The 21,939-nt window shown below is 45.9% G+C and overlaps 1 protein-coding gene across 2 annotated transcripts in view; it reads right to left on the bottom strand.

The window, feature by feature from the left end:
- The window catches only part of LOC140388620 (host cell factor 1-like), a 114,403-nt gene that overhangs the window by 46,130 nt on the left and 46,334 nt on the right, over positions 1–21,939 (bottom strand). For both annotated transcript variants that reach the window (XM_072473065.1, XM_072473066.1), the window contains exons 10-15: positions 18,299–18,496; positions 16,740–16,967; positions 9,153–9,254; positions 7,526–7,745; positions 4,023–4,159; positions 2,532–2,679 (exon numbers count right to left, since the gene is read on the bottom strand). In XM_072473065.1, the coding sequence (XP_072329166.1) occupies positions 2,532–2,679; positions 4,023–4,159; positions 7,526–7,745; positions 9,153–9,254; positions 16,740–16,967; positions 18,299–18,496 (1,033 nt within the window). The remainder of the gene's footprint in view (positions 1–2,531; positions 2,680–4,022; positions 4,160–7,525; positions 7,746–9,152; positions 9,255–16,739; positions 16,968–18,298; positions 18,497–21,939) is intronic.

The following is a 21,939-nucleotide window of genomic DNA, read 5'->3' as shown; positions in this document are numbered from 1 at the left end:
TTAGCCCTTCCAAAATGTATTACCTCACATTTGTCCGGATTAAACTCCATCTGCCATCTCTCCGCCCAAGTCTCCAGACAATCTAAATCCTGCTGTATCCTCAGACAGTCCTCATCGCTATCCGCAATTCCACCAACCTTTGTGTCGTCTGCAAACTTACTAATCAGACCAGTTACATTTTCCTCCAAATCATTTATATATACTACAAACAGCAAAGGTCCCAACACTGATCCCTGTGGAACACCACTGGTCACAGCCCTCCAATTAGAAAAGCATCCCTCCATTGCTACTCTCTGCCTTCTATGGCCTAGCCAGTTCTGTATCCACCTTGCCAGTTCACCCCTGATCCCGTGTGACTTCACCTTTTGTACTAGTCTACCATGAGGGACCTTGTCAAAGGCCTTACTGAAGTCCATATAGACAACATCTACTGCCCTACCTGCATCAATCATCTTAGTGACCTCCTCGAAAAACTCTATCAAGTTAGTGAGACACGACCTCCCCTTCACAAAACCGTGCTGCCTCTCACTAATACGTCCATTTGCTTCCAAATGGGAGTAGATCCTGTCTCGAAGAATTCTCTCCAGTAATTTCCCTACCACTGAAGGAAGGCTCACCGGCCTGTAGTTCCCGGGATTATCCTTGCTACCCTTCTTAAACAGAGGAACAACATTGGCTATTCTCCAGTCCTCCGGGACATCCCCTGAAGACAGCAAGGATCCAAAGATTTCTGTCAAGGCCTCAGCAATTTCCTCTCCAGCCTCCTTCAGTATTCTGGGGTAGATCCCATCAGGCCCTGGGGACTTATCTACCTTAATATTTTTTAAGACACCCAACACCTCGTCTTTTTGGATCACAATGTGACCCAGGCTATCTACACCCCCTTCTCCAGACTCAACATCTACCAATTCCTTCTCTTTGGTGAATACTGATGCAAAGTATTCATTTAGTACCTCGCCCATTTCCTCTGGCTCCGCACATAGATTCCCTTGCCTATCCTTCAGTGGGCCAACCCTTTCCCTGGCTACCCTCTTGCTTTTTATGTACGTGTAAAAAGCCTCAAAGGGACCTCAAACCTCCCTTTCCTCTCCAAAGTCCTTCGATGTATTGTCATCTCCCAAATCCATTTCCAGCTTTTGCAGGAACACCTTGTTCGAATTCCCCCAATCAGATTTCCTCCCCTGCCACAGAAGTGAAAAAGCTCTTGTCAAAGTCACAAAGAACATTGTATGTCACTGTGACAAAGATAAATATTCCCTTCTCATCCCTCTCCACCCATTTGACATGCTTGACCATACCATCTCCTCCAATACTTCACCAGCTGGGTAGGACTTCTGTCATGCGGTTCCAGTCTCATCTATCCAATCATAGTCTGAGAATAACTTGCAATGGCTTTTCTTTCTACTCCTGCTCTGTTATTCTGATATCACCTCAGGATCTATCCTTGGTCACCGCCTATTTCTCATCTACATGCTACCCCTTTGCAAAATCACCCGAAGGCACGGTGCTAGTTTTCACACGAATGCTGATGACACCCAGCTCCTCTCCCCTACACCATCATTTGTCTCCCCAACCACAGCAAGATCAAGTTTTCCACAAGATCCACCATTAATCTTCTCCCATTCCAACATATTATCCCATAATCACATCGCTTCAGTTCAATGTTTATCAGCACGCAATGCCTCAATTTACTCAGAATGTGAGTGAACATGCTGTCATATCCTAGTGACATACACCATGCCCACACCTTTTGCCACTCCCTTTCAGAACACTTCCTGTTCTTTTCAAAGTGTTAGGACCGACTTCCTCAAGGTCCCAAAAGCCATTCTTTCAGTTTCGCCATGATACCTTATCTATTCTTATCCTCCTCACCCTCTGTGGTTTATCACTCTACAAACCTTCACTGTCATTCCTCTGTATTACTGTCATTACTTGGTTCCACATCTTTCCACCTCAATGTAGCGAGCACAACTTAATCGATGACGTCCCAGCCAAATTACTATGAAAACAGTCTGCTTTCACCTCTGCAACATTGTCTGATGATACTCTCAGTCAGCTCTCAACTTTTCTTCAATAATCTCTGCTATCCTCCTTAATCCCACACTGTAAATTTAACCATCCCACTTAATTGCCATTTTCACTAATTATTAATTCATAATCCATTAATTCAGACATAATTCCTTCGACAGCCTCACTCCTCCCTCATTTGCAATCTCCTCCAGTCCTAAATACCAGTGCACATTCTTATTCCCCAACTCTAGCTTTTCCTCAGTTCTTCCTAACCCTTAGCTGGCTGGGCCCTACTTTACAACGCTCTCCTTAAACCCTTTTGCCCTGCCCCTCACTATATTTTAAAAGGTTCAAAACGTATCTCTTTGACTATGACTGTGCTCAATTTCCCCAATTCTTGACCCATCACTGCTTGAAATGTTTTAGAACATTTTATAACATTTAGGAAAGATTACATACACAAGTCGATGGTGTCAGTAGCTAGTTTAACAAAAACTATCCACATGTGGCATAGTTGGTACCTGTGGTCCCTTTTACTACCAAAGTTGTAAGTGCTGGTTTGGTGGCAGAGACGGTCACTGGGGTGATCAGCCTGACTCCACTAACTGGTGTCCCCGAGATTGTTCGCAGGATTGTGCCAGGCTGTCCTGCAGCACCTTTCAGCAATACCTGGCGAGGGAGTGGGGTGGTGGGGAAGAGAACAAAGGTATTTTAAGAAGTTAGGCTTAATTATGTAAGCAGACAGGAGCAAATACAATGCAAATCAGTTTCCATGCTCAAAATAGTTATAACAATTAAGGTGAACCTCTTTCTGATTCTTAAACCTATTCACCAACAGTGTTAGCAGTTTTGTAATGGAGCAGGTTCCCTGAAGCCAGCCAGAGTTAATACCCCCAGGGAAGAAAGTGAGACATTTTCCTTCCACATGCACGGTCTCTGTTGGACTTGTAAAGAATAAAGCACTTAACAGTTGGCTGTCAAGGGGTGAACAACATCAGAAACAACTTCTAACCTTCTGTATGATAGATACTTAAAGATTCAGGAAAATTTCCAACCCATGTATCTCCTTCCAACATCTCCACTGCCCAACAGTGTTGTTTCCCAGTGCTCAGGACTTTGCTTCTCTCCCCCTCCCACATCAAGTTTCTTTAGATTCTTAATAAGTATTTCTCCAGATGCCCTGCAGTAATTAGACTATTCCTCTACCTCGGCAAAGTTCTACCCTACAGCCTTCCTTCTACAATTGGGCTTCTTGACAAAAGAGTATTGTGCACGGCATATTTAAATGTGTCAGACCCAACAGGTTACTTGTGATTGTTATCAATTATACTTTCTCTTTTGAGGGATGGAGGAAAGGAAGGAAATTTAAATCAAAACAAAAAAGATTACATAAAACATAAGAACTAGGAACAGGAGTAGGCCATCTGGCCCCTCGAGCCTGCACCGCCATTTAATGAGATCATGGCTGATCTTTGTGGACTCAGCTCCTCTCCGGCCCGTACACCATATCCCCGAATCCCTTTATACTTTAGAAAGGTATCTATCTTTTTCTTAAAAACGTTTAAAGAAGGAGCCTCAACTGCTTCACTGGGCAAGGAATTCCAGAGATTCACAACCCTTTGGGTGAAGACGTTCCTCCTACACTCCGTCCTAAATCTACTTCCCCTTATTTTGACGCTATGCCCCCTAGTTCTGCTTTCCCCGACCAGTGGAAACAACCTGCCCGCATCTATCCTATCTATTCCCTTCATAATTTTATATGTCTCAATAAGATCCCCCCGCATCCTTCCAAAGTCCAATGAGTACAGTCCCAGTCTACTCAACCTCTCGTCATAATCTAATCCCCTCAACTCTGGGATCAACCTAGTGAATCTCCTCTGCACTCCCTCCAGTGCCAATATGTCCTTTCTCAGGTAAGGAGACAAACTGAACACAATACTCCAGATGCGGCCTCACCAACACCCTATACAATTGCAGCATAAGATTGACAACACTGTGTATCCTGTACTAACCTGGGTGAGTCCCTGTTGCCCTGTCTGCAGTTTAGGCACAGCAGTGATGAATTTTGTTGGTGTTCCTGTTCCTGAAGTCATTACTTTTGTAGTGATGATGGTAATTGGGGATTTCATACCAGGACTTCCTGTGACACCTGAAATGGCAGACAAAGAAGCCATGGTGAAACTCAAGTCACTCACCCCATTCAGAGATGAATTTCTATTACATTACATGACAATTAGATTGGTCTAGCTCAACTGGTCGATGAACAGATAGAACTGAATTTCTATAGCACCTTGCACAGCTTCAGCATGTCCCAAAGTGCTTCAGAGCCAATAAATTACTTTGAAGCGCAGTCACTTGTTGCAGTGTAGGGAATACGGTAGCCAATTTGCACACAGCAAAAGCCCACAAAATACAAAGTGGTAATGTCAAGATAATTTATCCGAACACCTATTGCCAGCAAAACACTGAACAAGCCCAGTGATGGTAGCGACCCTGAGAACTTGGAACCAGATGAGGCAACACTTTGGTTAGACTGAAATGTCCATCTTGGCCCCCATATGCTGCAACCATAGGTGTGCACCAGCCAAACTCAATACCACCTTCAAGGAGGTGGAGACAGTACCGGGGGGGGGGGGGCACTGACAGTTAGGGACTTTTACACAGGTGACAGACTTGTGACCTTAAGAGGAGCTGACGGAAGGATTGGACCTACCAAACAGGAATGAGCTCCGACATCTACAGATCAAATACTTTCTCTGCAAAGAGATGACTACATACCCACTAGCCTCGAGAAGCACAATGCGAGAGGAGACACTGGACGCGGACAGCCTGGAGTGGGACACTGTGGGAACCTATACGGACGTCTTTTAGAAAGGCAACACTCCCCACTGGACGAAACTCGGGAAAAATGGGAGGAAGTGCTAGGGACAGAAATTGGGTGGGGGCTCTGGAGCGGAGCAGTGTGTAGGGTCAACTCTACCTCCTCCTGCTCAAGGCTCAGCCTAATGCAGCTCAAAGTGGTGCACAGAGCGCACCTGACCAGAACCCGAATGAGCAAGTTCTTCCCGAAGGTGGAGGACAAATGTAAACTGTGCTCGGGAGGCCCGCTAACCACACCCACATGTTCTGAGCATGCCCCAGACTTGTCGGGTTCTGGACAGCCTTCTTCGAGGCAATGTCCAAGGTTGTGGGGGTGACCGCAGAGTCGTGCCTAAAAATGGTAGTCTTCGGGGTATCGGACCAGCCAGAACTACACACGGGGAAAAGGGCTGCGCCTTAGCTTCTCTAATTGCCCGCCGGAGAATCCTGCTTGGCTGGCGATCAGCAGCACCACCCACAGCTGCAGACTGGCTGGCAGACCTGTCGGAATTTAGATCAAGTTCACAATCCGAAGGTCAGAGGGTGGCTTCCACAAAGTGTGGAGGCCATTCACCAACTTGTCCCAGGACCTATTCGGGGAGGGGGAATGCACGGAAGTCAACGGGACAACAGGTGGCAGATCGGAAAGGGGGGGGGGGGGGGGGGGGGGGGGAAGAGAAGAAAGAGAGAGAGAGAGCGCGCGAGAGAGAGACAGAGACTACCAGGGAAAAGAAGAAGGAGCCCAAAAGACAACCGACACAGAGGCCAGAGAGCCTAGAACAAGAACACAGGAGTAGGGACCCCCAAGGGAAGGCCGAAAACAGGATTTGGGGGTGGGAGGGGGAGAGAAGGGACAAGAGGCCCAACAACAAAGAGAGGGGGGTGGAGGAAAGAGGCACCGCCCACGTGTAAATAACAAAGAACTAACCATTGTACAGTGAAGGGCCCGGGAAAAGGAAACAACGAGGGAAGGGGGTCGGGGAGGAGAGACCATCACAAAAAGAAATTGTACACTGTAATCCGCACAGTTACCCTTACAGCATGTATAGTATATAAATGTGTAAAAGCATCAATCAAAACATTTTTTTAAAAAAAAAAAGCGAAAATCCCCGAGAAACACCCTCAACTGGCTCTTCCTACAGTCCTTAAAAGCAACGATCAAAACAAGGCTGCTGTCGATCTAAACATTTTCTTCCTGCTCCCATTTCCCATCTGGTACCACAGCAAAGAAGGTGAAACCGTTTCTGCACAAAACTGACAACACCCTTGCGAAGGAGTTACTCATGCTGTGGCTCGGTGTCACAGGTTAGCAGTGAACCTTATACTCCACCGAAGCTACTATCACTCAGGTGTGGGCACTGGGAGGCAGCACGAGGCGGCAGCCCAACTACCTGCACCTGAGCCCTGCCTCTCCTACTCTCAGGGGCTGCTCCATACTGTTTTTCACTTGGGTATAGGTAAAAACATTTACAATAAAATACCAAGTTAGTGTAGATTAGCACAATCTACCTTTCAAATTAAAGAAATCCCATTTAAAAATCTCTCCTACAGGATGCAACTGAAACGAACAGTCTAGCTGGACCGGGTGCACCAAAAAGTGGGATAATGCTCAACATCAAGGTATTTTCAAACTCCGCTCACTCGCTCACCTTGTACCAACTGTGGAAAAGAACTGGCACCATCATGGGAAACTTGCTGCTTAGCTTGTTCCTACCTCACAGTTAAAGGAGGGGTGTGACAAAGAGTAGCATTGAGATAAAAAATGTAAATTGAAGCAAAAATACTGGACTGAAAATTAAATAATGCACATTATCTATGTAGTACACCATATTATATAGAATCTGTAGCACAGAAAACAGCCAATCAGCCCAACAGGTCACCAGTGCTTATGCTCCAGACATATCCCCCTTCCACCACACTAGCATATCCTCCTATTCCTTTCTCCCTCGTGTGCTTATTTAATTCCCCCCCTTCAATGTATCCATGCTAATCACCTCATTTCTCCATATGGTAGTGAGTTCCATTTTCTTAACCATTCACTGGGTAAAGAAGTTTCTCTTCCCTCTTGGATTTATTGGTGACTATATCTTATATTTATGTTGTTGACAGGCCTCCATACCCAGACTGTGGACCCTTTCACCCATCTCCAGTATTTTGGTCTCTCACCTGCTCTTGATGTTTCCACTGAGAACTGTTGGCGTAACATCAGCATTATTTTGAAGGCCACGGTGAGTCACCTGTCAGTCTTCTCTTTTCTACAGAAGAGCCCCCCAACTTGTTCAGTCTTTCCCGATAGTTAAGCCCACACATATGGAGCGTGTGTCTCCATATTTCTGTGATATGGATACTGCAACCGATTACAGTACTCCAAATGTATTCAAACCAAGGTTCTATATAGGTTTGAACATATATTTATTGCTTTTCAATTCTATTCCTCTGGAAAGAAACCCCATGCTTCAGTGCATTTCTATGGCCTCATTAACCTACATTTCTACATTTAATGATTTGGGAATCTCTATCCCTAACTCACTTTGCTTCTGTACCCCTACTCGGACACTTATTTTTCAAAAAAATAAGTAGCCTCTTTACTCCTCCTGTCAAAATGCACCATCCCACACTTGTCTTTATTAAAACACATCATTACCCTGGACTGTACCTGTTGTTCCTGGCTGCGAAATAAGTGCAGACATGGGGATTGTTTTGAGAATGGTGGTTGCTGGTTTTGAAGTGGCAGGTGACACGTTACCGAGACTGACGAATGTCTGCTTAAGGCCCATATTCCCTGCCTGGGAGGTGGTGATGATGGTGGCAGGCTTCCCGTCTGCTGAAGTGACGAGCTTCAAAATGGTAGCTCCTGGGGGCAGCTGACCTTTGGTCTGATGTGTTCAAAATAATAAAAAGCTGTCAGCTCTACTACAGGAGAATGAATCCAACAGTACAAAATAGGTTGTAGTCTGGGCAAACATACATCTTATGAAAGCTAGACAGTGTGTGCGTGACAAGGAAGTATTTTTTAAATGAAATGATGAACACAAACGGCAGAGTTGAAAGAACAGCAATAACAATAAAACTACAGATTTTTGCCGTTAGCCAAAACATCTTATAATTTCAATTAAAAATGAAGTTGCGAGTTATTCATGCTTCATAAACATTTTACATGATACATAATTTGAGAATAACCCGAATAGGTCTATGACAGAATATTTGAAGGCTGGGATTGCATGCCCCACTTACAATAAGCAACCGGAGTTAAAAGGAGATGCAGTTTTCAGCACTAAAATGGCTCAGTGTTAGTACTGCTGTACGGGAAGATAACACAAGCCACCCTATACCAGAGGTTTCCACACTGGCTCTATAAGCAGCTTGAAAAATAGCAGCTAACATTTTGAGCCACCTAGTCAGGAGAAGCTGTGGGACCAGGACTGTGTTGGTCACTCCTTTTGTTCCAAAAACTAAAAAAGGATGTTAACATTGGGGCAGGGAGATGTGGACTGATGGTTTCACATTAGCATGGTTCCCAATAGAACATACAGTGCAGAAGGAGGCAATTCGGCCCATCGAGTCTGCACCGACCCACTTAAGCCCTCATTTCCACCCTACCCCCGTAACCCAATAACCCCATCTAACCTCTTTGGACACTAATGTTCCTCACCTGCAGATTGTGGCTGTGTGCTGCCCAATCACAGATACTGGGAGCAGTCCACAGACTAGCAGCTTATCAAAATGGGCACGGATGTTAAAATGTTCTCTCATTTCCATTCAATACCCAAGCTTTTCAAGGCAAGAATATAAAATGTAAACCAAACTTACAAGGTTTGCAACTGGAACTAAATCTCTTGGAATTAAGCAGAGTTTCTTTCAGAAATGAACAGAATCTTTCACATCCAATTAATCCATTAACATCTGTGTAAATCTCAAGTGGGGGGAAATGGGGAAGGTTGGAGGGCATGGGAACACATGGCTCCCAAGATATCCAAGCTAATGGAAAAGGCACAGTATACTGGACAGAAAGACCGTTCAAACATTAGAGTTGTGGGTTGAAATTATTCAAGTCAGTTCTCATGGGGACATACAAATCTGCTTGCTTTAGTGCACCTTCACTGCATTGTACCCATATGAAATTGATGGCAAGGAAAAGGCCAACTGGTCGATTAAGCCCTTTGCTTCTTTCGCACAAACCCACTCTATCAACAATTGCAGACTCTCTTTCCAGTGAAGTAATTCAAAAAAAGCTAAATGCTTAACCTGCAATACAAACCACTCATGCAGTGTAATTTGCCAACCTGGAAAATCTGTGTGAGTGGCCCAGTGGAGCCTGGGCCAGAGATGGTGGCCTGTTGCCCCGGTTTAGCTTGCAGGGTTAGCATTTTCCCCAGGTTGGAAATCTAGGATGAGAAGAGTATAAATTGCAAGAAAGGTAAAAACACTGGGAAAATCATTGCACACTAAACGACAACACAAACACCAAAGCTCATCATCAAAGTTTTCATACTTCTGTTACTTTCTTTCATAATTACCAAAGCAAACTACTTCTGTACCCCCCCCCCTCCCCCCCAATTGATAAGCTAAAAAAGTAATTCTGTCTTGGCTCATTACGCATTTTGAGCATAATGCAGCAACTTAATTCTAGAGCTATTGTGGTGGTGTAGGTTAAATCACACATACCACACTACCAGATCAAGAGTGACAACATTAGCACCTCTACCACCTCGACAGAGACAAATTAACTCAGCTGAATCTGGGAGTCAAAAACCGGGGACTGGGGACCTTCTTGGTTAATTGCTCGGTAGCCACACAATTTTTGCTTCCCTATTTCTTTTAAATAATGGGAAATCTGTCCACGGGTATAGAGCAACATATAAAGTTAAATATGATTCAGATCAATCCCATGTTTACTATTTTTTCACAGTTTTTTTATGAGGCTGTTTAAAAAGTTACAGCCAGAGTAAGCAGTCACGATTTAAAACATAGGAAATAGGAGTAGGCTATTTTGCCCCTTGACCCTACTCCGCCATTCAACTAGATAATGGCCAAATTATCTTCCCAATCCCATTATCACACATCTCCCTTGATATTTAACATCTGGAAATCATCAATCACTGGCTTGAACATACTCAATGACCGAGCCTCCACAGTCCTCCGGGGCAGAGAATTCCAAAGATTTATCGCCCTCAGTGAAGAAATTCCTTTTCATCTCAGTCCCAAATAGAACAAAGATAGAACATAGAACATAGAACAATACAGCGCAGTACAGGCCCTTCGGCCCACGATGTTGCACCGAAACAAAAGCCATCTAACCTACACTATGCCATTATCATCCATATGTTTATCCAATAAACTTTTAAATGCCCTCAATGTTGGCGAGTTCACTACTGTAGCAGGTAGGGCATTCCACGGCCTCACTACTCTTTGCGTAAAGAACCTACCTCTGACCTCTGTCCTATATCTATTACCCCTCAGTTTAAAGTTATGTCCCCTCGTGCCAGCCATATCCATCCGCGGGAGAAGGCTCTCACTGTCCACCCTATCCAACCCCCTGATCATTTTGTATGCCTCTATTAAGTCTCCTCTTAACCTTCTTCTCTCCAACGAAAACAACCTCAAGTCCGTCAGCCTTTCCTCATAAGATTTTCCCTCCATACCAGGCAACATCCTGGTAAATCTCCTCTGCACCCGCTCCAAAGCCTCCACGTCCTTCCTATAATGCGGTGACCAGAACTGTACGCAATACTCCAAATGCGGCCGGACCAGAGTTCTGTACAGCTGCAACATGACCTCCCGACTCCGGAACTCAATCCCTCTACCAATAAAGGCCAACACTCCATAGGCCTTCTTCACAACCCTATCAACCTGGGTGGCAACTTTCAGGGATCTATGTACATGGACACCTAGATCCCTCTGCTCAGCCACACTTTCAAGAACTTTACCATTAGCCAAATATTCCGCATTCCTGTTATTCCTTCCAAAGTGAATCACCTCACACTTCTCTACATTAAACTCCATTTGCCACCTCTCAGCCCAGCTCTGCAGCTTATCTATATCCCTCTGTAACCTGCTACATCCTTCCACACTATCGACAACACCACCGACTTTAGTATCGTCTGCAAATTTACTCACCCACCCTTCTGCGCCTTCCTCTAGGTCATTGATAAAAATGACAAACAGCAACGGCCCCAGAACAGATCCTTGTGGTACTCCACTTGTGACTGTACTCCATTCTGAACATTTCCCATCAACCACCACCCTCTGTCTTCTTTCAGCTAGCCAATTTCTGATCCACATCTCTAAATCACCCTCAATCCCCAGCCTCCGTATTTTTTGCAATAGCCTACCGTGGGGAACCTTATCAAACGCTTTGCTGAAATCCATATACACCACATCAACTGCTCTACCCTCGTCTACCTGTTCAGTCACCTTCTCAAAGAACTCAATAAGGTTTGTGAGGCATGACCTACCCTTCACAAAGCCATGCTGACTATCCCTGATCATATTATTCCTATCTAGATGATTATAAATCTTGTCCCTTATAATCCCCTCCAAGACTTTACCCACTACAGACGTGAGGCTCACCGGTCTATAGTTGCCGGGGTTGTCTCTGCTCCCCTTTTTGAACAAAGGGACCACATTTGCTGTCCTCCAGTCCTCTGGCACTATTCCTGTAGCCAATGATGACATAAAAATCAAAGCCAAAGAAGATGCTGGAAAAACTCAGCAGGTCTAGTAGCATCTGTAGAGAGAGAAACGGAGTTAACAATTTGAATCTGTATGACTTCTTCAGAGCTCTAAAGTCATACAAACTCAAAACTTTAACTCTTCTCTCCACAGGTACTGCCAGGCCTGCTTTTTCAGCAGTTTCTGTTTTTGTTCCAGGTTTCCAGCATCCACAATATTTTTCTTTTATTTCAGTCCCAAATGGCCGACCTCTTAGTCGGAGGCTGTGTCCCCTGGTTCAAGATGTTCCCAGCCAGGGTAAATATCCTTCTAACTTGTCAATTCCCAAGAATTTCACACAGGTGTTGAATGTGGAAACACATATACAGATCTTCAATGAGATTATCTCTATTTCTTCTGAGCTCTCGGGAATACAGGCCCAGTCGCCTCAATCTCTCTTCAAAGGACAATCCAGAAGGATCAGTCTGGTGAATCTTTGTTGCACTCACTCAATGGCAGTGGTTCCCAAATGTTTTTGATGTACCCTCATATTTTGCATACAGGCGGTTTCATTTTTTAACTACCCCTCTAATGCCACATTTTGTAAATCATTATATTTACACATTACAGATAAACATTTGTCTATAATAATAATTTTTACTTAACACTCACCATTGCTCTTCCTAAACTCCCTCCCTGACTCACTTGTGCACTCAACAGTCCCTCTCTCCAAATCCCCCTCCCCTCACTCACTCAGTAGCCCTCTTCCCAAACTCCGTACCCTCATTAATTCCTTTGTACCTCGTGAGATGGTCCCACTAAGGTGATGGCCTCAACCAGGCAGGCTGTGTTTGCCCAGCAGTCTGTTGACCTGTGGGTCAAACAGCTGCCTCTTCCACTCAGGCTTTTGGCCAGCAGCTGCTGCTCTTGAACGACTGCCGCATCAGTGCTCAGGCCCACGCACCACCAGTCACCTTCCCCATGCTTGCTGCTTCTCCAGTGGCAGGTTGTTTCTCCCATGTGCTTGCTGCTATTAGGCTCAACTGCATCGCACGAGTAACGTTATTAGCAGCAAGTGGGGAAGAGAAACAACCTGTGATTGGATGAGCAGCAAACAGCGGGAAGATGAGTGGAAACAGGAGAGTCTGAGTACCAGAGACAATTGCGTTTGGCAACCCCTGGACTCCATCAATCAGCTATTTCACAATTATGAGAAAAGTACGCTTTAGGGAACCCCTTAGAGACATCTGCCATGCTCCAAATGGTATGCTTACCCTACTTTGGGAACAACTGCTCTATGGTAGCTGTTCCGAAGGAGCAGTGCTCCGAAAGCTAGTGATTCGAAACAAACCTGTTGAACTTTAACCTGGTGTTGCAAAACTTCTTACTTATAAGAAATATTCTGTCTTTTTGTTTATTCAACCAAGTGAAGAATTTCACATTGTTTTCCACATTATATTCCACCTGCCATGTTCTTGCCCACTCACTTAGCCTGTCTAAATCCCCATGAAACCTCTTTGCATCCTCCTCACAACTCACATTCCCATCTAGTTTTGTATCAGCAACAAAATTGGAAATATTGCATTCAGTCCCCAAATCTAAATCATTGATATAGATTGTGAATACCTGGGATGCCAAGAACTGATCCTTGCCGTACTCCACATGCCACAGCCTGCCAACCTGAGAATAACCCGTTTATTCCTACTCTGTTTTCTGTCCAGCAATCCATGCCTGTATATTACCCCCAATACCATGCGCTCTAATTTTGTTTATTAAACTTGCGAGCCAAGGGAATAATTTACAATCACTGTTCTTTTATTAAAAAATATTTTTATTCAAAGCATTTCAAAACTTTTACAAAACACCCATTTAAACCAGAAAATAACCACAGTACAGTAAAAACCCCAACCTCCCCCACTGACGTGTACCATTCCTTAAAGAAGGCCGTGAACAGCCTCCATCTCGAAAATAACCCCTCCTCTAATCCTCTCATGGCAAATTTAATTTTCTCCAAATGAAGGAATTCTGCCAGGTCACTCACCCACTCCGCCACTTTAGGCAGCTCCGGATCCTGCCACCCTAACAAGATCCGCCTCCGGGGCTATCAGGGAGGCAATGGCCAACATAATGGCCTCTCTCCCCACCTGCACTCCTGGATCCTTCAACACCCCGAATATCACCACCCACGGGCTTGGAACCACCCTCACCCCAGAACCACCGACATGACTTCCAGAACTCCTCCAATTTTGGGCACGCCCAGAACATATGGGTGAGATTGGCCAGGCACCTCAAGCACTGTCTGTATCTATCTTCCAACCCTGGAAAAAAACCGACTCATTCAGGTCACTGTCATGTGCGCTCTGTGCACTACGTTAAACTGAATGAGGCTTATGGAGAGGTTGAATTTACCCCATGCAGGGACTCACTCCATAACCCCTGCCTCAAAGACCCCAGTTCCTCTCCCCACTTTTGCTTTACATCCGCCACGGATGACCACTTTCTTTCCATTAGTTCCTCGTATATGTTTGAGATCCTGCTCTCGCCTACCTTGTCCTCAGACAGAGTTATTTTGATGCTAGTGGGTTGGCAACCTCGGACAGGTAGCCAACGCTTTTCCAGCAAAGGCCTATTCTGCAGATAACAAAACCAGTTATCCTTCAGCTACTGGAACTCCTCCTCAAACTCTCCCAACTCTGCAAATCTACCCTCCACAAGCAAGTCCCTAAAGCACTCTATCCCTGCCCACTCCAAAGTCCTAACATAGTGTCCAGCCCTGCCTTGACAAACCTGTGATTGTCACAGATTGGCGCCTTGTTGCCTGCTGATTCCACATTTGCTCTACATATGTACTTACGGCCTCCCCAATCTGCTCACAAATCCCCATATCAGCCAATAACCCCACATCCAGCCTGCAATGAGGCCACTGACAGCCCCCCTTCTCTATACACAAGTCCACAAGATGCAACGCATGGTGACACCACAATTGCCGAGTACTCCGTCCCAACCACCCCTGCCAACTACAGAAAAAAAAATTCCTTCGCCCTCGACCTACCAAACCACCAAGAATCCACAGCCCCCATCTGTTCCATAAATCCCAACAGTTCTTTTTTCATCGCTGACACACTCAAGGACTTGGGATACTGCCAATCCATCCTAGCTTCAAGAACCGTATTGAAATCTCACCCCTCTCCCCATAATCAACCTGTCCGTGTCCAAGTGCGGAACCTTCGCCAGCACCCTTTTCATAAAATCTGTATCAATCCAATTGGCGGCATAGACATTCATCAACACCACAGGCACGTCCTCCAACCCTACCAGCCCCATTGATCTTGATAAGACATACCCACTTTTCAATGGACTCCTCCCACCCCACTCCCCCCACATCCCAGGTCCCCTCAAGGTGGCCTCCGCCATCCCCCTAACTAACTGCACCACAATAATTCCTTAAATGTCGCAACTCACCCCTCCCCCAACCCCACCCCCATCCCAAACACAAAGACAAAAGCCTCCTCCCCCCCCACCAAGCCCTAACAAAGAAAACTAACACCACCTAACCCTCCTTCCGCCACAACTCTTCCCCCCACCCGAGGCAACTGACCGCAGGTGAACCAACCAAAATCCAATGTCCTCAAACGTTCCCCAATGCATGGCCCCTCAATTTGCCTTCTCCGGCATATCGAAATAGTGCTCCTGTCCCCCATGCGTGACCCACAGACGACCTGGGTACAGCACCCCATACCACACCTGGGGCGAAATTCTCCCCAAACGACGCGATGTCCGCCGACTGGCACCCAAAACGGCGCCAATCAGATGGGCATCGCGCCGCCCCAAAGGTGCGGAATGCTCCGCATCTTTGGGGGCCGAGCCCCGACATTGAGGGGCTAGGTCGGCGCCGGAGGGATTTCCGCCCCGCCAGCTGGCGGAAACGGCCCTTGTTGCCCCGCCAGCTGGCGCGGAAATGACATGTCGGGGCGGCGCATGCGCGGGAGCGTAAGCGGCTGCTGACAGTTTCCCGCGCATGCGCAGTGGGGAGAGTCTCTTCCGCCTCCGCCATGGTGGAGACCGTTGCGGAGGCGGAAGGGAAAGAGTGCCCCCGTGGCACAGGCCCGCCCGCGGCTCGGTGGGCCCCGATCGCGGGCCAGGCCACCGTGGGGGCACCCCCCGGGGTCAGATCGCCCCGCGCCCCCCCCCCCCCCCCACAAGACCCCGGAGCCCGCCCACGCCGCCTTGTCCCGCCGGTAAATAGGTACTCTAATTTACGCCGGCGGGACAGGCAATTTCTCGGCGGGACTTTGGCCCATCCGGGCCGGAAAATCGAACGGGGGGGGCCCGCCAACCGGCGCGGCCCGATTCCCGCTGGGGGGGTCGGAGAATGACGCCCCATGTTCCTGTAGGGGGCCGTTCTGACCCTGTGCGGGTAGATACGAACCGTTTGGCCTTCCCAGGTACACTCCCATATCTCCTTCGCCCATTTCAAAATCTTCTCCTTATCTTCGCCTTATGCAAGTACTGATGCAGCCACATGATGATCGCTCTTGGCAGCTCTCCTGCTTTCGGCCTCCTCTGCAGTGACCTGCGTACCAAATCCACTTCAGGAGGGCAGTCAAAGACCCCCTTCCCACCAACTGTTCGAACATTATGGCCACATACTTTGTGGCCTGCGTTCCCTCTATCCCTTCAGGCAGTCCCATGATTCTCAGATGCTGCCTCCTCAATCGATTTTCCAGGTCACCGACCTTCTTCCTCAACTTTCTTTGACCCTTTGCCATCAATTCAGCCTCCAACGAGGCTAAACGATCCTCATGGTCAGCCACCACCACTTCCTGGATCGACGCATTCTGCGCCTCCAGCTCCTGCTCCACTCGCCCCAGGGCAGTCCGATCGTCTCTGCCACCTTGGCCAGATCCTCTGAGGCCGCCTTCCTTTACTGCTTGAACCCAGCCCCCAGGAATTCCACCAACTACTCTGGTGACCATTGTGCGGGCACCTGCGCCACAGGTCCCTCCGCCATCTTCTCTCCTGATGCGCTATCCGATTCCTCTTTGTCTGAATGTTGCCCCTTATTTGTCGCATTCCTTGTTCGGTGACTCTTCAATATTACCCATATTGAAGATTAAGAATATCATAATCTAACAATAACATTGACACTAAACACAGGCTCATTAGTTATGTAGGTGCTTAAAACAAACAGGAACACAATCGAATGTTGACATCCTTACCAGTGTGCTTCCTCCCGCCATGGAGATAGGGCTCTTAACCAGTGTAATTGTTTTTGTGACCCCTCCCACCACAGTAGTCACTACCTGTGCCTGCTGGGCCACAGTGACTGTCCCTGATTTGTGCACCGTGATGATGGGTCTAGCCGAAGTAGTGGAAGCGGCAGAATGACTGGGGGTCACTAACTGGGCAGCAGCGGTCTTCAACATTGATGTTGCCGGTGTGTTGACCTGGAAAGCAGAGGCAAATTCACACTGAGATAAGTAGGTGAAAGGCATTCCAGGAATAAAGACATCCCATTCCATCATTGTTTGGAATAAACAGTAATATGAAGGCTTCAAGCTCATAAGGTCTTCAAAACCATACAGCGACCACACCACCTCTTCCAGTCCTAAAATTCCCCCCATAAAATTTAAAAATAACACTAAGTAACACAAATGTATAGATCTTAAAGTTGATACATGTTGCAGAGGTCTGTGGATGTTAACATTCATATTACTCATTTCACTCTCTGAATTGTGACATATACCAAGCCACAACATTGATAGAGCTGCACAAAATTGTTGGGGGTGGAAAGGGGCTAGAAATATGCCAGGCTAATGCAACACAGCTAATCTTTAAAATAACAGCAAATGGAGAAAAGGTAGGGATTGGGTAGGTGGGTGAGAAAACTGCTAGTTCAAGCATTCTACATCGGTGGGTCAAGACTTTGTTCACGTGACATCCTTTCTCGGAGTTGGAAAAACGCATGATTCAAACTCCACTGTGCAGTCAGTGCCAGGGTAGAGACCAGTATCTCTGCTTTTAAATTTATTTTAAAATTCATTTTCAGGATGTGGGCATCACTGGCAAGTTCAGCATTTACTGCCCTTCCCAAACTGTTCTGAATTGCTACCATTTGTGCAGTGTTCTGGGTTAACATCCAGCAGGATACTCAGTGGGCGATCCCTTCTTGTGTAGGGTTTGTGGGAGCCAATAAACCCTTCCCTCCTCATAAGGTTAACCGATAGGGTTGGTTTAGCTCAGTGGGCTAGACAGCTGGTTTGTGATGCAGAACAAGGCCAGCAGCGCGGATTCAATCCCCGTACCAGCCGAGAATTCTGAATTCTCCCTCTGTGTACCCGAACAGGCGCCGGATTGTGCCGACTAGGGGCTTTCCACAGTAACTTCATTGAAAAATGAAAATGAAAATCTCTTGTCACAAGTAGGCTTCAAATGAAGTTACTGTGAACAGCCCCTAGTCGCCACATTCCGGCGCCTGTTCGGGGAGGCTAGTACGGGAATTGAACCGCGCTGCTGGCCTGCCTTGGTCTACGTTCAAAGCCAGCGATTTAGCCCAGTGTGCTAAAGCAGCCCCATTGCAGTGTTAATGTAAGCCTACTTGTGACAATAAAGGTTATTTATTTATTATTGGCCAGTATAAAGATAGTTATGGTCATGAAAGGTGCGTCGATATTCACTGTTAATCAGCCTGAGAATCCTATTTCATCCAGTCTCCAAAGGTAGAGTGAGCAGGTATGAAAATTGTTATTTACAATGGTTTCTAAAAGAAGCGACTTACCATGACCGACGGAGTGGCTACCTTCACAGCGGTTGCCAGTGTACTGGCTCCAGGAGCAACTGCCACTGTTTTCACCATGGTTGTGCTGGGGTGAAGTCCGATTGAGGTAACTGCTGTGCTGGAAGGAATCTTCTGAGTAGCAGCAGCTGCTGCAGCCAAAGCCGCCATTCCACTCATCTGTGGACTAGAAGTAAGTGGCTGGGAGGGAGAAAAAAGTTACAAAAATAAACAAAGGCACAAATAGAATGTAACATCAACCTCCAACACAATACCAAACTTCTCCATCTCTCTTAACACATTTCACAAACACATTTGTCAATGGTCAGGAGAGCCAACACCATCCAGATCAAGCTTGCAAAGAAGAAAACAACTTATTAGAGGGTCCTCCACTGGAGGTCATGGAAGCATTTTCTAATTTTCATTTTTTCCCCCCTTTCTCCAAAGGGTGGTGTCTAAGCAGTCCAGAGGGAAAACAGAAATTCACAACAGGATGTTCATGAGCCTCTCGGTCTATCAATGATCTCAGAAAATCGAGAAGAGAAAAGTAATTCAATTTGGTAGGACGAATGAGAACAGGCAATATAATTAAATGGTGCAATGTTAAACGGGATTCAGGAACAGAGACCTGGGAGTATACGTACACAAGTCTTTGAAATGAACAGAACATGACGACAAGCTTATTAAAATTTATGAGATAATTGAATTTATAGTTAGATGCACAGAATACAAAAGCAAGGAAGCTATGCTATACCTTTACGAACAACGGTTAGGGCCCCATTGGAGTATTGTGGCTATCTCTTCCTAACGTTTTGCGATTCACGTACCAGTACTCTGTACCTCACGATTCTGCAATCTCTCCCCACTTAAATAGTATATTGCTTTTCTGTTCTTCTGGCCAAAACGGACCCATTCACATTTTCCCACATACTCCATCTGCCAAATATTTGCCCAGTTATAACCTATGTTCCACTTTGCAGACTCCTTATGCCCTCTTCACAACCTTCATTCCTACCTATCTTTGCATCTTCAGCAATTTTAGCAACCGTACACTCCGTTTTTATGTTGATCATTGATAGAGATGCAAATAGTTGAGGCCCCAGTACTAATCCCTGCAGCACTCCATTTGTTAGAACTTACCAACCTGAAAATTACCCATTTATCCCGTCCTCTCTGCTAACCAACCCTCTATCCATGCTATAAAAACACAAAAGTGCCAGAAAAACTCAACAGGTCTGGCAGCATCTGTGGCGAAAGAAAGAGAGAGTTAATGTTGAGTCCAATCTGACTCCTTCAGAACCCACTATCCAGGCTTGTTACCCCCTACACCATGAGCTAATTTTATCTTTGATGTGGCACCTTATCAAATGCATTTGAAAATCCACATACACATCTACAGGTTCCCCTTTATCCACTTTGCTTATTACTTCCTCAACTCCAATTAGCCAAACGCTATTTTCCTTTTCCAAAACCATGATACCCTGCCTGACTGTTTTAAGATTTTCTTAAATGTTCTGCTCCCTAATAATAGATTTTAGCGATTTTATGATCCATGTTAGGCTAACTGGCCTGTAGATTCCTGCTTTGTGTTTGCCTCCTTTCTTGAATAGAGAAGTTTCATTTACAATTTTATCAATATGATGGGACCGTTCCAATTTTGAAAAAAATACACCCAATGCATCTATCTCAGCAGCCACTCAAGACCTTAGGATGTAGGCCACCAGGTCCTGGGGACCTGGCAGTCTTTAGTTCTCATAGGTTTTTCAATACCTTTGCATTGATAATTGCAATTACTTTATGCTCCTCTCTGCCTTTCAGCTCTTGATGCAATGTTCTAGTGTCTTCTACAGTGAAGGCAGACACAAAATATCTGTTCAATGCTTCTGCCATTTTCTTATTTCCCTTATTAATTTCCAAAACTCTAGAGTACCGATGCTCATCTAGTTATTATTTTCCTTTTTAAATACTTGTGCAAAATGTTGGTATCTGTTTTTATATTTCGTGCTAGCTTTACCTTGTATGCTAACCTCTTTCTCATTTTTATTTCTGGACACCAAACTTCAGGAAGAATGTCAAGGCCCTGGAGAGGATGAAGAGATTTACAGGAATGGCAAAGGTAAAGTCCCAGATGACCACAGGTTGCTTTCCCCTTTTGAGGGGGAGGGCTGACTGGTGGTGATTTAACCGGAGGTTCACCACACCTCAGGCGAGGGGCAAGGCTGTGAAGGTGGCCCATCATACTCAGCCGGTGTGGGAATGGTAACATGGTTGAAAGACTTCAGTTTCATAGAAACTATAGAAACTGGGGCGAGTACATAGGAAAAAACATTTTCTGTACAGGAAGTTATTCAATCATATTTGTGCCAGCCAAGAAATTTAACCAGCTTAATTCCACCTTCTAGCTCTTTGTCCAGAGTTCTGCTGATTACGGTACTTCAAGTGCATTTCCAATTCCCCCCCCCCCCCCAAAAATGTGTAAAACCTGATTAAACGCAGTGCCCCTACCGAACCGTACAACTTCGGAGCAGGAGGAGGCCCATCCAATCTGCTCCACCATTCAGTATCAGGGCTGATCGGATTGTGGTCTCAATGCCACTTTTCTGTCTGCCTCCCAAAACCCTTGACTATCATAAATATGTCTAACTCAGTCTTGAATAAATGTCCAGCCTGCACTGCTGAAGGAACATGGGACACTCCTTGTTACCTCCTCAAATAATTCAAACAAGTTCAGAACAGAAGTAATGGGGAGATTTGATTGTGGTGTTCAAAGTCAATAATGATTTTAATAGTTAAGAGTAAATCAGGAAAAACTTCCAGTGGTTCAGTTACAGGGGCACAGATTTAAGATATTTGTCCAAAGACCAGAGACGATATGAAAAAAATATTTTTAAAAAACCATTATGAATTCAGTATTTAAATTGTTAGTGGAAGCAGCTCAACAACTTTCAAAAGGGAATTGGATAAATATTTGAAGAGGAGGAATGTGTAGGTCTATGGAGAAAGAGCAGGGGAGTGGGACTAATTGGTAGCTTTCAATGAACAGCCACAGGCACAACAGGGTGTCAGCAGGTCACCTGGCTTACGAAACCATCACAGCTAAGCCCAATACGATTATGGCCTGACATTCACACTCATATTTCCAATAACAGCTGATCTTAGCTACTGTTCCCATTTTCTTGGACAGCAAGGTCGGAGAATAGCTCCACTAGAGCCGCTGGGAGAGGAGGTGGTGTAAGATGGAGCTTGGAGGAGTGGGGAATCCCTACAGGGCAGAATGAGGCCCATCGAGTCAGCACTGTCCCTCCAAAAGAGCTATCTACCTAGGCCCACTCCCCCACCCTATCCATGTAACCCCTTAACCTAACCTACACATCTTTGGACACAAAGGGGAAATTTAGCATGGCCAATCTACCTAACCTGCACATCTTTGGATTGTGGGAGAGAACCGAAGCACCTGGAGGAAACCCACACAGACACAGGGAGAACCTGCAAACTCCAAACAGAGTTAGCCAAGTTCTGAATCAAACTCAAGTCCCTGACTCTGTAAGGCAGCAGTGCTAGCCACTGTGCCACCCTTCACCTCTTCAGTCTATCAGCTCTTTTTTCACTGTGTTCCTGGGCCATAAGAATCTTTTCCTCCTTGA

This window comes from Scyliorhinus torazame, chromosome 13, assembly GCF_047496885.1.
Source record: "Scyliorhinus torazame isolate Kashiwa2021f chromosome 13, sScyTor2.1, whole genome shotgun sequence".
NCBI lineage: Eukaryota > Metazoa > Chordata > Chondrichthyes > Carcharhiniformes > Scyliorhinidae > Scyliorhinus > Scyliorhinus torazame.
The sequence above is the reverse complement of the archived record's forward strand: the minus strand, read 5'-3'. Positions and strand labels throughout refer to the sequence as shown.